Consider the following 17,014-nt stretch of genomic DNA (forward strand, 5'->3'; position numbering starts at 1 on the left):
GCCGCCTTTTCGTTTACTGGGAATTTCCTCCCAAATAGTTTGGCACCATATCTTTTTTACCGGGAATCGAAAGGTTTATAGATATCTGACAATTGACCATTGTACGAAATGCCTTAACCTCACAAATTTGACAAGTGCTGGCCCTTCTGTTTACAGTTTGGACTTTCCAAATTTGAATTCCATTAAAATAAGCTTAGTGCTAATAATTAAGCACCAAGAAATTTTACCACAAAACTACTTACCGATTCAGAGAATACTAGCAGGAATTGGATAATCAAATAATTAGTTCACTGATTAGATCTTTCATATACATTTTCGCACAGTAGGGAATAGCACAATTTAATTGTAAGGCGCTCTAGAGAACATTTATACTTCTACGAGCATGATTCTCAATATATTTCAAATGCTTAATTTTGAGAATACGAATAATCTCTAAGTTCAAAATGTAATCAACAGGACCACCACCTGTCACATTTAATGCATGACGTCACTGTGCAGTGACCAATATCATATACGACTACAGATACAATATCAAGTCAAACGGGTATGGATTGTTTTCAATTAGGCAATCCATGAGACGTTTCTGATCAGCTGATTATTTCTTGTTTAGTTCTTCTGACGTTACTCCGAGGGGTGCGACGCCCAACAATATCGTTGATTCGATCCAACATCAAACGAATCGGACTAACGAAAGATGTTTGTCGGACGAATTTGTCTGTTCGCAGGAGTAGACTTGTTGACAGAACCCACTAATACGAAATACCTAACCTCAACCATTATTGAAGTGTTTGTTTTCATCAATAAATGCTTCAACGCCTTTTCTTTTTTAAATGGGAAAAGAAATGCTTATTTGGATTTCAACCATTTAGAAAATAACATTGTTTAACCGGCAGTGAATGTTATGGTAAGTATCTTTTAAAATAAAATTTATTAATGTGGTTTTCGTTTGAAGCGAAACTGAGTCAGTTTCTAACCCCAACTGCTGTCAAAATGTATGAACTGACATCGGTTGAGTTTAGAACCTGACTCAGTTTCGGGTTCAAGCGAAATCGCCATAATCCTCTCCTCGTTCTAGGTTTATCTACCACAGTGGCTAGGTTTGGAACACGGATTTGAATTGCAAGAATCACAAGAAAAGATTTCTCAAAATTCTTCCATTCAACCGATCGTTTTTAAACTTTCAGAAAATATAATAAAACATACTATTAACCTGTTTCTACATGTTCGTTTTATTCAATTTCATAGCCATATGCAAATGCTTGTACCTTCCTCTTAACACTGTTTATTGTGTTTTGTACAACGTTTGGGCAACTTGTTTTTGTGTGGAAATCCATTTTTCTGCATTTATTATTGAAATCAGAAATCCGTAATGCCATCATGAGACCTCAGACAGAAGTGGAAGTATGCGCGTTTCGAAGCCCATTGACTGCTCTGGCTGTGAACGAGGTAATCCGGTTTCCACATGAGCAGCTTGCTTGCCAAATCAAGTGTTTTTGGCAAACCTAGACATCTGTTATTTTCCAACCACCTCAGAGACGTCGAACGCTATCAGTGAAGAAAAGGAAGCTTCTGGAAATCTACTTTCACATTAGTCTCGTAATCGCTTACGAGACAATGTAGTTTCGGCAATATCTGAGCGTAGATCTTCCGCGCATTTTGCCGCGAGCTGGCACCTTTTGGACTTTGAACGTGTCTTGCATCTTGCACAAATGCAGTTTTTTTTTCGTACGTCTCTTAGCGTATCATTAGGATTACTTTTAAAATCTTCGACTACCCGCTTGTGATACTTTGCACTATACGGCAATCAATTTTGGCCACTTATATCCTTCCTATCAATGGTGAAACGTTCGTTTTACCGTTTCAAAACACGACTTAACGTAGATTAGACCATTTCCAGCTTCTTACTAATGGCACGGTGAAAAAGATCTAAATTTTCTAGGTGCGTTCGCAAAATTTGTTTACGCCGCTAATGTTCATCCGATTCCTATTTCGCAATGCTTGCACAATTAGGCAACTTGCGAAGACATTTGCTTGACAATTCAACGAAAAGTTTTGTAAAAAAGTTTGTTTTGCTCTGCTCCTGCGAACAGAAAAAACCCGTCCGACGAACATCTTTCGGACCAACGAACGCTTAATGTTCGATCGAATCGACGATTTTGTCGGACATCGTACCCACTCGAATAACGTCAGAAGAAATGAACAAGAAATAATCAGAAACATCTCATTGATTGCCTAATTGCTAGTAAAATTTACACAATGTAAACAATACACATTGAGATAATTTCACCAAAAATTTCACAAGAAAATACTCAGGAAAAAAGCTACAGCTACTTGAAAGTGATGCAATTTCATTCCGTACAGCCTTTACAATTCAGTCATTCATTGATGAATTTTATAACATATTGAATACTTTACAGTGATGTCACAAATGAACTCGATGTTCATTTTTGACAGTTCGCTTGTACTGTTTACATGGACTTAGAAAAAATCTTTGCGATTTGCTTTGAGCGAATCTAGTCGTCCACAAAATTTTTCTAAGTCCATGTAAACAGTACAAGTGAACTGTCAAGAAAAGTGAGGTTAACTGTGTCAGTAAAGAACCTAATTGAATACTTTACGGTGATGTCACAAATGATCTCGAGTTTTCATTTTTGACAGTTTGCTTCTACTGTTTACATGGGCTTAGACAACTTTTTTGCCATTTGTTTCGAGCGAGTCTAGTCGCCCACAAAGTTTTTCCAAGTCCATGCAAACAGTATTAGTGAACTGTCAAGAAAAGCATAAGCATAAGAGATCGCCCGTAGTTGCTACTCCGTTATTGACCAGAACCAAATTAGGTTGCAAAATGTTCATTGGAACAACATGGTTGGGAATAACATGATGAGCCACATTGTACAATCTATATTGATCCCTGCATGCTGATCAATACCGACGCCGGCCACGTCCGAATGCAGATCTTCTGGGAAAGGAAGGAATATTAGTGCGATACATGTTGCTACTAGAGACCGAGGAATCCTCTGCATCTCCATTTGTATCACGGGAAGGGGAGATTTGTTTAGTAAGTGTGCCCATAGCGTTATCATGTATTAATTGCTCTGAGCAGCCGGCTGCCGAGAATTTGGGAAATTTATAATTTGTTGTATTAATACGATTAGCAAAATAAGCAATTTGAACTCCGGATAGTCGCCTATAAGGAGCACTGCTAATATTTTTTTCAATAATATTCAATCATGCGTCGATTTTTTTCGTGGTTTGCATCGTGTCGGTGCTGATTTTACCCGGCGATCGTTTGAATAAAATGCGGAATCTTATACAGAAGGTATTTGCGTATGTCTTTATTTTTTTCTAGTGTCGTGTACTATTCTTGTAAATAGTTGGAATTGCACATGTATAACGATTTCGTAGTAAGAGGGGTTTTTATTAATAATAAACTTTATTAAGGAATACAAACTGAGTTATTTCCGTTGTTGCGTTGCGTTGTGACGATGATCCTGGCGAACGCACACCGACCTCATCATGCCTGACTGCTGATTATCCCACAAGAGCCGCTCAAGAAGTGGCAAGTAGGAACTCATACCCATCAGACCCATATCAAGACCTCAACAGCATGATAGCCATCATCGCCGGCCGCCCCCATCTCCATCGTTCACGGGGAAGGACAAAGGACTAGGTAGACGGGAAGTGTTGATGCTCCACCCACTCAACGGAAGGACGACGACCCATCAGACTCTTCCAGAGGTGTCGCGGAGTAGGCGGTTTTGAAGGGAATGGGGTCTAGGATTCGCGACCTGCAAACCATAGTCTACCAGGTAGCAGTCCAGCCAGCCTTCGAGAACACAACCACTCGAAAAAGGAGAACCTGTTTAGTTCCTGGTTCCTTCCAACTGTCTACCGAGAGTATTCCATATTCTCCAAACAAAAGCAACTCCATACAGCCGACCGTGGGAGCACTGCCTAGAAAAGCCCATCTATGCCGGATCACTATTTATTGCGACAGCATCCAGACAAATTTCGCCATTCCCTCTCTACGATACATTCTTTGGGCTGCAAACCACCGAGTGATAACACGTTAGACAAAGAGCGACGATAGCTCGAGATATCATAAATCAACGAAAGTATCTCCCATCCCCCTACTGGGCCGTTTGGGAAACAAACGTATACGAACGACTATATCGAACATTGAAGGGAAATACAGAGGATCGTCAACCTGATGCACGGTCCTGTTACCAATAACGGAACTTGAAATTATAGATTCATTAAAACAGACGTGGCGAATTTTCAGTGCGAACCGACCCGCGATCATCGACATCAGTCAAACCAAAGTCCTATTGGAGCTGACCTCCGAACAACCATTCACCCTCACGGCACCACTTTCTCGGCTAGACCCGCTAGCACCCTCCCACCCCGCCACCGTAGGCAGAAGGCCGATAGCACCCAGTCGTCGCCGGTCTAAGGACCAAATGTCATCAATAGACTTAGCCTCGCGTGGAGGGGCATGAGATAGCATTGAAAGCTAACCAATGAACATGACAGCAAAACACTTATTCCTCGCGCTGACATAACTGAAGGTAATTGCCAACCAAACCTCATACATGATTGAAGTCATTATTCCACTCAAACAAGACCATGTGTTTTCCCTATGCAGATTGAGTGCTCTGTGGATCAGTTCCTCCGTTGGTAAAACAAACCCTTAACAAACACAGAAATTAGCTTGCTCAGTCCAAAGAAAATTATACGGCGGATACGTGTTCCCTCACAGTGTCATCACACCAACGAACACCCAAAATTTACATGCGACAAATTATCTGCAATTCCGAATATAAAGGGTCAAAACCTCTACTCATTTGCAATAAAATAAGAAAGTAAAAAAAGCAGTTGAATATCCAAGGCGGCTCATTTTCAAAGATAGCACCACCGATGAAACACCCAATAAAAATAGGTGACAAAGGACGCGGACAAAAATAGCTGAGCACCGACCGGCTGGTTTGCCACCTATTTTTCGGGCGAAGAATTTTGGGGCGACACCTGGTAGTCGCTAGTCGCCGGTGAAACGCCAATTATTTGAATATGCCAATTTTTTGTATTGCCGTCAGGGTGGCCAGACCTACCGATTTATCGGTAGTCCTACCGATTTTGGTCTTCCCTACCGATTCCCAGACGACCAAGGCAAAACTACCGATATTTTGTTATTCCTACCGAAAACTACCGATTTTTATTGATTTTGGACACATCCTACCGATATTAAGGAATTCTATCTGGCCACCCTGATTGTCGTATTTTTTCACTTTTCGGATTGGATTTTTTTCCTCTGAAAAACCATTTTTCACTACTTTTAGAATGTACACTGTGTTTCTAGATGTTTTCAGTGCACTTTCATTGTCCTTGCATCGGAAATCGACGGCCCGTAATGCAGAGAAAGGATTTTTTTTCATTTGCCGGAATTCGATTTGCACAAACTGTCACCACTCGCGTCAGTCGAAAATATGCCGAAAAATGCACAATTGTTACTAGGGCTCCGCGTAAGATACAGAATCGAGTCAGGGGTGGGCAAATGGGGGTCATTTTATTCTTGTTAACATACAAATACAATTTAATCCTTCTGAACAGCCTTAATTTAATTTATTGCAAAATTCTTAAACATCCATATCTACCACATGTGTCAACGTACATGATTCTCATAATATTAATCAAAACCTTTTTCTTCCGAACTACATTACAGTTCCACCCAGTGTCCGAGCGATACCACCCAGTGGGCAGCTTACAGCCAGAAAAGGTGGCGCAGTGACGCTCGAATGTAAAGCTTCCGGTAATCCCGTTCCCTCCATCTACTGGACCAAAAGGGTAAGAGTCAATATTTTGAATTGGAATGACAAAACGAACAGATAATCAGCCCCCGCTTCAGGGAGCTGCTTGTTCCCAATATCACCCAGAGACCCTGTTCCAAAATCGAGCCAAACAGTTGTGAAACGGGTTGAAGTTTGTCTGCAAAATGGAGACGCTACAGATTCAGATTTTCGTCACCAAGTGACGTTTTATACATTCAAGTATCGTCAATACTAAGATTCTTATTAAAAAGGTTATGTTCAACAGATTGGGCGAAGATCTTAAGACAATTTGAGTTTATTCAAAAAAAGTTAATAGATAGGGCGTAAAAGCCATCTGTCATAATTCATATTCGAAGAGAATTTCCGAACGAACTCGTAAATCAGTTTCCCTCGAACTGAAATTTGACAGTTATCTTTTACGCCCTAATCTTAAGTTAATCGCCCTTTGATCTCAGTAAAATTTAGTGTTCTTCTTTTTTGAAGTACATAGTTACAGATTAAATAATGTAGTTAAAATTACAAAAAAGAACAGAATTTTACAGTACTAGAACGATGCTTATTCCTTATATCTTTTGACGAAACGCTGGACTAGGAGGTTTGCTCAGGAACACAAATTGTGTCTCCGTCTTTTTTTGGAGCTACCGCCAATCTCCCTACAGTTTAGACTTGTCACTAAGTTAGTGTCGGATTCTGATGAGCCGAAGTCGAAACGCAAATTGCATTACTAATTTAGTTACAGGTTTTGTGCCTTTTACAAGCAAATGTGGTTTTACACAATTTTCCTCATAGCTACCTTCCTTAGGGAGAAGATAGCATAGTATATTTTGACCATTTTCCCATCCTGCAACCCTTTTTGCAAATGAATTAACGTTGACTAATTTGACTCAAATTTGGAACAGGAAACAGGATCTCAAAAAGAATCCCAAAATCCTTCGCACTCTAATGATTATGTAGGTGTATGTGTGAACATCTAAACAACTAACAAGAAAATATTTGCAACTAATTACAGAGCGGAGCAGGCAAATCGGCTGCCAAAATCGGTGAAGGGCCTATTTTGACATTGGAACGCGTGGAAAGGCAGCAAGCCGGCGTGTATCAGTGCACGGCCGACAACAATGTCGGCGAACCGGTCACCGTGGACATGCGGCTCGATGTGCTGTGTAAGTATACTGACTGCAGGCCCGTTATTAAATTTCAAAGTTTCGTCATACCGTGGTTACCAGGTCAGAATATCAAATTCGAATAAAAAAGTTGAAATATCACGAATAACAGTTGTTGGTAGTTGAAGTACCAATTACTCGTATTCCTAGAACGCATTCAAAAAAGGCATACACAAAATAGCTACAATGCAACCAACTCCACAACCCTGTCACCGGTCCAGACCCCATCACCACCCGCTTCCCAGTTGCAACATTACAATATTTCACTCGACTCTACATTTCAAATTAAGTAGGTTACATTATCAACCCGTTCTATCCCACGGTCTCTGGGGAGCGTGGGAAGACCTCGGGCGTGCGCGCAGTTGGTGAAAATGCGACAGAATGAAAATAACTAGCTCTGTTCAGAGGCCCTTTCCAATGGTCACTAGTCTTCCGCAGACGGAACTACGTGAAATAAAATTGCTTCGGGCTGAAAGGCAGCGTTTCTCTTTCTCTCGCTCTCTGTCTCCCTCACTGCCCACTTGGGAAATTCTTTTTCTGACCCCATCGGTCCCTTCTCCCTCCCAGAAACTGTGTGTGTGTGTTTGGTTGATAGTAGCTACTTACAGTAGAACCGGGTGCTTGGCGAAAATAGTGCAAATAGAATTTCATTTCCTTTCGCCGCCAGCCTTGATTGTTACTTCTTTCTGGAATTATAATTTAGTGGATGCAATTGCTTTCGTGACCACTCGGGAGGACTGAAAATTTCGGGCTCTTGTTGTGTGAAATTCAAGAGCGGTGGAATCTTGACGATGAGTGTATTTTTTAAGATATAAGCTAACATTTTTACTTCAATCTTAAGTCATTGCAATTTATATGAAGTTAGAGCACGCACTAATTAGAAAAAAAACATTACCACTTTCAGTTTTTAAACTGCGGCAACAAAATAAAACTTATATGCAAGTTTTAGACCTGCTTTAGAGCTGAAAAAATTCGAAACTGTATATTGACAGCTGAGAATGAAACTGATGCGACTCGTGATGAATATAAAAAATATTGCTTGAATTTGGGAAATAACATGACTAAAAGAGAAGTCTTCAACAGACCTAATTCACCGTTATTTGGAATAATGCCAACGTAAAGCGCAAACGATAGTCAACTAAAAAACTGTAATGGCGGCGTTATAATTATTTGCAGCTATTAGGATGTGGACCATTGAGTGACTTTGTTTTAACTTCTCGTTAAAATTTGACAGTTCGAAAGTTATTCTCTCTCGAATGGAAAAATTCGGCCGGAAGAGTGATCTACTTCAAATGTTGACATTTGGATAGTTATTTAGAATTGACAGCTGCAAAAACCATGAGATGGGGAGGTGTGATCATTTGTCAATATTTTAAAGTTAATTTCGAAACAAAAACATCCACATCATGAAATAACCCAAACAAATCATTACGCAAAATGTTTTCGTTTCCATCTTTCCCCCTTCATCTTGTATTGAAAAACACTGACAACCTCAACTAAGTATAGCAAATGTTCCCACCTCTTTATTCTGCATCATAGGCAAACATTTTAACTAACGAGTAGCTGTCAAATTTAACCATGCTCCAGAGCAGCTTTATTTTGCAAAGAAGCGATTCATAAACCACGTAGACCAATACTTGACAATTTTCAAACCATCTTCCCTCCATTTCAGCCGAAAGGCGAAGAAATTTTGTAAAAATTTCAAAATTTTGTGCAAATTACGAAATTTTGCAAAATATTACTAATTTTGTAAAAATTACAAAATGTTGTAGTAGGTACAAAATTTTGTAAACGTTAAAAAAATTTGAATTACGAAATGTTATACAAATCATGAAATTTTGTATAAATTACGCTATTTTGTAAAATTTACGCATTTTCGGAAAAATTACAGAATTTTGTAACAATAACGATATTTTGTAAAAATAACAAAATTTTGTAAAAACTACGAAATTTTGTAAAAATGGACACATTTTGAGAAAAAATAATTAGTTTCGATTTTTGCAAACTTTCTTAGTAAAAACAGGAAAGTTCGCAAAAATCTCATTTTTTTTATAAAATTAGCAATTTTTTTTATAAAATTATAAAATTACCAAATTTTTTTTATAAAATTAGCAAAATTTTTAACAAAATTAACAAATTTTTTGAGAAATTGCAAAGTTAATTGAAAATACGAATTTTTGTGAGAAATACTAATTTTTCTTTTTTAAAAACTACGATTTTTTTTAAATGAGGAAATTTTGTAAAAACTAGGATATCCAGTAAAAAAGGAAAATTTGCAAGCATCGCAACATTATGTAATATTACGAAATTAGGAAAAATGGAGTATTTTTTTAATGTTACAAAATTTGTTAATAATACAAATTTTTATGAGAATTACGAAAATTTAGAAAAATTACAAAATTTTGCGAAAATCACAAAAAAATTTCAACATTTGTAAAATCCGATTTATTTTAAAAAAAATCGCAAAGCTTGAAATTTTGTAAAAATAGTAAAATTTTGTAAACACTGCAAAATTCTGAAAAAAAATCAGAAATACTGTATAAAAGGAGAAAATTATGAAAAATTTCAAAATTTTGTGAAAATTATGAAATTTTGTAAAATTTACGAAATATGTGGAACAAACGATTTTTTTAAATGATCTTGTAAAAATTACAAAATTCGATAATATAACAAAATTTTGTAAATTCTGTAAAACTTTTTTAAAAATCACAACAATTTGTAAGAAAAACGAAATTTTGTAAAAATAAATCGATTTTGAAAAAGAACTAAATTTTGTTAAAATTACACAATGTTTAACTTTCAAATTTGGTGAAAATTAGGAAATATTTGTGAAAGTTTGTAATAATTACAAAAATTTGAGAAAAAACGATATTCTGCAAAAATTACGAAATTATGTACAAATCACGAAATTTTTTAAAAGCACCAGATATGTAAAACCCGATTTATTTTAAAAATTGCGAAGCTTGAAATTTTGTAAAAATATCGAAATTTGTAAACCCCGCACAATTCTGTAAAAATTGAGAAATTCTATAGAATAGAGGCAAATTTTCTACATTCTATTTTAAAATTAAAATTTTGTAAAAATTATTAAATTTTGTAAAAATTACAAAATTTTGTAAACTAAATAATTTTTTAAAGTTACGAAATTTTGTAAATTCTGTGAAAATTCTTATAAAATTACAACAATTTCTAAGAATAACGAAATTTTGTAAAAATAACATAGTTTTGTAAAAAGAACTAAATTTTGTGAAACTTACAAATTTTTTTTAAAACTACGAAATTTGGAAAAAATTACAAAGTTTTTTAAATTTACAAAATTTTGTAAAAATGATGATACATATTTGGCAAAAATTTGGTGAAATCTATGAAATTTTGTAGAAGTTACGAAATTTCGCACGCATTTCAAAATTTTATCAAAATTACAAAATTTTGTTAATATTGCAAAATTTTGTAAAAAATAGGAAATTTTGTAAAATTTGCAAAAATTTTAAAAATTTGTAACCAGATTTGTAAAATCCGTGTAAATTACGAAGCTTGAAATTTAAAAAAAAGCAAAATTCTGTAAACACCGTAAAATTCTGTGAAAATTGAGAATTTTTTAAGAATTATAAAATATTGTAAAAATTACCAAAATTTCGTAATTTAAAAAAAATTATAAAATTTGTGGAAAAAACGATTTTTAAAAAATTCTTAATTTTGTAAAAATTACAAAATTTTGTAAAATTGCGAAATCATGTAAATTTTTTTTTCTTTGAAATTACAAAAATTTGTATGAATGACAAAATGACATAATTGTGTAAAAAGAACTAAATTTTGCAAAAATTACGAAATTTTGTAAAATTTACTAAATTTTTTCAGAACTTTTCGTAATAAACCAAATTTTGGTGGTTTTTTAAATGTACGAATCAATGATGAAATTTTGCAAAAATCTATGAAATTTTATAGAAATCACGAAAATTTGCAAAAAGTTCAAAATTTTATCAAAATTACAAATCTTTGCTAAAATTTAAGCGTTTGGTAGAGTTAGAAAATTTTGTTAAAATTATAAAATGTTGTTAAAATTATAAAATTTTGTTAAAATTACAAAATTTTGTTAAAATTACAAAATTTTGTTAAAATTGCAAATTTTTGTAAAAATTAGAAAATTATGAAATTTTGTGACAATAACGAAGCTTTGTAAAAATTATGTAATTTAGAAAAAAATCACAAAATTTCGCAAAAATTCCGAAATTTGGTAAAAATTGCGAAATTTTAAAAATGTTACGAAATTTTGTAATAGCATAAAATACAAAATATTGCTAAAATTACAATATTTTGTTAAAATTTTGTAAATATTGTAAAAATAACAAAATTTTGTAAAAATCAGGAAATTTGCTAAATGTTTGGAAAAATTATGAGTATTTCAAAATATTTTGCAAAAAATACAAAAATTACGAAATTTTGTAAAAATTACGGAATTTTGTAATTACGGAATTTTGTAATTTTTGAAATTTTACGCAGTTTTGTAAAAGCACGACATATAGCAAAAATAAAATTTTGTAAGTGTAACTAATTTTGTAAAACTTGAATAATTTCGTAAAAATCACGCAACGTTCAAAAATTACAAAATTTCGCAAAAATTCATATATTTTGTAAAAGACCAGAAATTGCATAATTAAATACAGCAATTTATTTCAAAGTTGAATTTTGCACCATTCTATTACGTAACTCGAGAATATTTAGGAAAATGTCAAATAAATTCAGCCACAATGCGGCAAAAGTCACATCTCGTAAAAATTACGAAATATAGTAAAAACTAGGAAATTTAGTAAAATTTCTAAACTTTGTAAAAATGATAAATTTAAAAAAAATGAATAAAATTCATGTTTTTTTTAAATTTTGAACTTTAGTGCAAATAGGAATATTTTGTTTAACTCTCATAATTTTGTTATTATCACAAAACTTTAAAATTAAAATTTACGAAATTTTGTAAAATTTGAAATTAAGGTAATTTTGGAAAAATTACAAAAAATTTTAAAACTTCCGGTGTTCTATAAAAAAACGAAATTTTGTGAAAATTAAAAATATTGCAAAAACTTGGATTTTTTAAATTACAAAAATTTGCAAAAGTTCAATTCAAAATTACAAAATTTTGTGAAAACTGCAAAATTTTGTAAATTTTACGAACTTACGAACAGTGGTGCAAATTTTCATTTTGAAATGCCAACTTTCAGCTCAATCAAACCCAACCATGATTCCTCCCTTAATCATTCACTTTCAAGTTGGCGGGATTTTCATAACCGAAGCGTACGTCTTCATTTCAAATTGATGCTTTTTCATTCACCAACCAAAGTTGTCATCTGCTCTGTAGAGGCCAGTATAGGTTAAATGTTGACATATTTTGCGTTTTCAAGCTTACATGAACAGCAAGAAGTATGTTCAGAGTATTTTGGCTTGAAAACCCTAGTCAATATCCCAGTACAGAGATATTCACAAGGTAAATGAAATCGAAAATGAATGGAAAATGATTGAACAGCTCGGTTGTTTGGATGAATGATGTAAACGAATAACTGTGAATTGAACATAGTAGGGCATGATTTGAGATTTGTTCTTCCTTCAAGTTCAAAACAACCTGGTGAAAATTTGCAGCTCTGCTTACGAATAACTTACCAAATTTTGAATATTTTGCGAAATTTTGTGAAATGGTATTCTGTTAAATTACTAAAATTTTGAAAAATCACCAAATTTCGTGAAAATTACAAAATTTTGTATACATAACGAAATTTTGCAAAAATTTATAAAATTTTGTAAAAATGACAAAATGTTATAAAAATAAGAAATTTTGTAAAAATTACCGACTTTCGTGAAAACACCTTTTGAAGATAATTCGGAAAAATGACGAATTTTTGTAAACATAAATTTTGTAAAAATCACGGAATTTTGTAAAATGTTGAAATCATGTAAAAATGGCGAAATTTTGTTAGAAATCAAATTTTTTATAAAAATCAGTTTTGTGAAAATTACATTTTGTGAAAATAACGAAATTTTGTAAAAATTACGAAATTTGTGAAAATTTAGAAATCTTGTGAAAATAGCAAAATTTTGTCAAAACTACAAAGTTTTGTAAAAATTAATATTTTGTCAATATTTAAAAATCTAAAAATCAGGACTTTACCATTACTAAATTTATAAAAAATTACAATATTTTGCAAAAATTGGAAAATTTTGTAAAAATCACGAAATTTTACAAAATTTACAAACTTTTGTAACAAATACAAATATTTGTTAAAATAACCTAATTTTGTAAAAGTTTTGTAAATATTAACAAAATCATTTAAAAAGCAAATTATGTAAAAATAGCGACATTTTGTAAATTTTGTGAAAAATACGGAATTTTGCAAATTTTACGTAAATTACCAATTTTTGCAAAAAAAAATAAAAACTTTAGCAATAACTACACCATTACTTTCAAAAATCAAGAATTTAAAATTGCGAAATTTTACAAAAAATACAAAACTTTGTACAAACTATAGAATTTTGTATAAATTACGAAATTTTGTAAAAAAAAAGGGTAGTTTTGATGAAATTACAATTTTTTGTAAAAATCACCAAATATTGCAAAAATTATAAAATTTTGTAAAAAATACGAAATTATGCGAAACTATCGAAATTTTGTAAATAATGTACGAAATTTTTTTAAAATATGCCAAATTTTGAAAAACTGAATATGCAATTGTAATTTTTGAAGAATTGTTCTTGTGAACATTACGAAATGTTTTAAATGAAATTCCTGCATTCTACAAAATATCACAATTTTTACAAAATTTCGTATATTTTAAAAAGCACTTTCATAAGTTCAAAAAAAATTATTTATTTCTACTATTTTTTGCGAATTTTACAAAATGTCGTTTTCACAGAATTTGTAAAATTTTGAAAAAATTACAAAAAATTGTAATAATTATAAAATTTTTAAAGGTTTCAAAATTTTGCAAGAAATACCGAATTATAACAAGAACTACAAACTTTTGTAATAATTACGAAATTTTGTTAAACTGACGAAATTTTTCAAAGCTGCGAAAATTTTGTATAACTCACATTTAATTTTGAAGTGCGGAATTATGCAAACATAACACAATTTTGCAAGAATTAGAAAATTTTGTGAAAATAGCGAAATTTAAAAAAAAAAAATTCGGAGAATTTGCAGAATTCCATAATTTTGACAAAATTTTGAGTAAAAAAAAAAAAAAGTTTGCAGTTTTTACTAAATATCGTTTTCCTCACGAAATAATTCGGCCCCATTTCCTTTTCAACGGGAATCGAAAGGCTTATGTTGGAGACGAGTGTGGGTGAATATGATGGATTTTCGTTCATAGAACTCGAATAACTCAACCTGCTATAACCCATTAAGTAACGGGGGTTGCTTTTCGAGAATGAAAAAATGGGTTCTACTATTAAAATATTATTAATCCTGGTATTTTCTTGTAAGGTATCTTATCGCGAATTGAAAGAATTAAAGCCGCCCTCACGTTTTTCGGTGAAGAATGAGCAGATAATATTTCTTTCTTCTGGCATGTGCGATGCAATTTACCTTCCACAGATCCAAAATCGAGTGCCATTTACAGGGCTTCTGCAGCGCAAAAAAATAGCACTGCTAATAATCACAAGAGTACACAATCCAAATCAACGAATCCTTCAAAAAGCAGATTTTCCTTTCATTAAAAGCTCGCATAAAATACCCCGTTTCCAGTGCTAGCGAGAACCACATTATATGTATACCTATCACAATTGAGGCTGTAATCAAAATTGGCGTCCGCTTCCTCCGACAGACGGACGGACAGACTCGGTGGGTTTGGTCGATGTTTACGGTTAAAATCCCATGAATGCTAATTACTGTAGTCGCCTGCAGTGAAGGCGGTCCCTTTCACGGATTTATTGCCAGAATCAGTGATGTGAGAGTTCGGTGTGCTGTATACATGTCGAGGCAGATAATGAAAGGTTATTTTTTGTTGGTCAGATTGAATAAGTGATACTCAGTGATTGATTGGGTCTACATGAATCAAAACGCCATTGACCTGAGGCTGATTCGACAGATTGTAAATGTACCCGACTGATGGTTGAATGGGGCTATTCGGCAGAATGGGATCGCGTTTATGAACACGCATTTTATGCTCCAATAAAATTTTGTTTAATGGAATTAGCACTTGATATGCATTTATAGCGGAAGTATCAGCAATATTTTAAACAATAAATGGCTACTCGTCGGTCTCAATGGTTTGATGAGGGTTCAAACTTCAAACGGAAAAAAGTAGTAGCTTACATTGGTGAAATCTAAAATGTTTCATTCACCAAATATTCGAAAGTACGAAATATTTCGAAGAGGTCTTAAAAAATGATTTATCTGTAGACTTTAAAAACATTACAAACCAACAATAGATAACAACCAATATATTACACTTGAAAAAAACAAAAACACTGCGCTTTCCCCATCAAAAAGCCAACCTCCAAACTGAGTAATGAGTAACGAGGTCAACTTTTCCGCAGCAAGGGCCAGACCGCGCCCGAACTGATTGATTCGATTAAATCGTGTTTCATTAGTTTTTATTTTTCATTCGCTCCACCCGCAGATCCACCGGATATCAGTGTAGACAAGTCCTGGATCCATTCCGGCGAGGGGTTCGAGGCCCAGCTCGAGTGCATCGTCCATGCCGATCCGCAGCCGACGGTAAGTTTTGGGTGGGTGGGTGTATGTGTTTGCGTGATACATTAGACCCCATCAATTTCGATGGGCACCGATCAATTGCGAAAGTTTCACTTGCTCGTTCGAGGGTTCAACAAGTGCTTGCGCGCAAGTGAAGAGTAAAGTTGGATATTAACTATGCGATGGGTGCTGTTTGCCTTCCTGGGTCGAGTCATTTTGGCAACGAAATATCAATTTAGTTGGAAAACAGCCTGCAAACCTTTCACGCTGTTCCACTGTGGGATGATGAGGTGTCCTTTAGTTTGTCGTAACCAGCTCGATGGGAAAATTTGTGCTTTCATCTATGAAAACGAACAAAGTTGGGATGACATAATTATCTGTGATATTATTTCAGAATTTGCTTGTATTTTATAGGCACTAACTGCCGTTGTCAAACAGAAAGTCACGTTTCTCTCGACCCGAAATTGTCAGAGAGTGACTCATTTTATCAAAGTGGTCTAAATCATCACACAAGAAACAAGAACCGGAGCAGCACTCTGACCTATGAACACGATGAAGCATAATGGTGTCGAGACTTCAAGAGGCTAAGCTCCTTACATCAGAGAGTGTTGAACCACAACGACAGACAATACGAGGACGGTCGGCCCTCTGCCCCTGTTGCTTGCTGTAGCAGTGAATGTAAGAATCAAGCATATGAAAGAAGATGTGCAACTTGTGGGACTTTAGTCTTTTATGGGAATTTAGATTCTGGTTTATTAGATGGATTCCTTTGAACGATTGTGATAACGAGTTTTATGTAATAAAAGGATTTGTTTTGAACTCTCTGTAGCCCGATACTTTTCTAAAATCCAAAATCAAAATTAAGTTAACTTTTCGCTTCACCACTCTCACTGTTTAAAAGCGGTCGTAATTAGTCTGCTACATAAGGATTTCATGAGGAAGAGTTTAATTTTTTGTAAAAGTTGCATAATTTTTCATTCGGAAACTCCCTATAAAATAATTATAGTTGAAAATATTCATAGAAATTTGAAGTACATCAGTCAATATTTTAATATTTTTCAATATGAATTCTAGCTTCATTTTACTCCTAAAATTAATAAGATTCGACGATAAAGTTTGTCTAAGGGTCTAATGTAAAGTGCATCTACTGTTCCCAAGAGTAAATATAAAAACAAAAAAAAAGAAAATTATTCCCTGCTCAAAACATCAATTTTCGAAACCCACCAGAGCCAACCGCAATCACCGTAGCCAGGAGCTTCGATATCAGCAGCAGAAATCGGTCGCTCCACCAAAGTTCTCCTGCACCGGAAGCCACTCAACTCTTTCTTCCAACTGATCTCCACCGATGATGG

General features: G+C 33.9%; 1 protein-coding gene across 1 annotated transcript in view; it reads left to right on the forward strand.

Moving 5' to 3' along the window:
* LOC131677095 (limbic system-associated membrane protein-like) overlaps nt 1-17,014 on the forward strand; it is an 825,653-nt gene that overhangs the window by 743,412 nt on the left and 65,227 nt on the right. The window contains exons 6-8 of the mRNA XM_058956682.1: nt 5,720-5,841; nt 6,835-6,985; nt 15,589-15,686. Coding sequence (XP_058812665.1) covers nt 5,720-5,841; nt 6,835-6,985; nt 15,589-15,686 — 371 coding nt within the window. The remainder of the gene's footprint in view (nt 1-5,719; nt 5,842-6,834; nt 6,986-15,588; nt 15,687-17,014) is intronic.

The sequence above is a fragment of the Topomyia yanbarensis genome, chromosome 1, assembly GCF_030247195.1.
Source record: "Topomyia yanbarensis strain Yona2022 chromosome 1, ASM3024719v1, whole genome shotgun sequence".
NCBI classification, from domain to species: domain Eukaryota; kingdom Metazoa; phylum Arthropoda; class Insecta; order Diptera; family Culicidae; genus Topomyia; species Topomyia yanbarensis.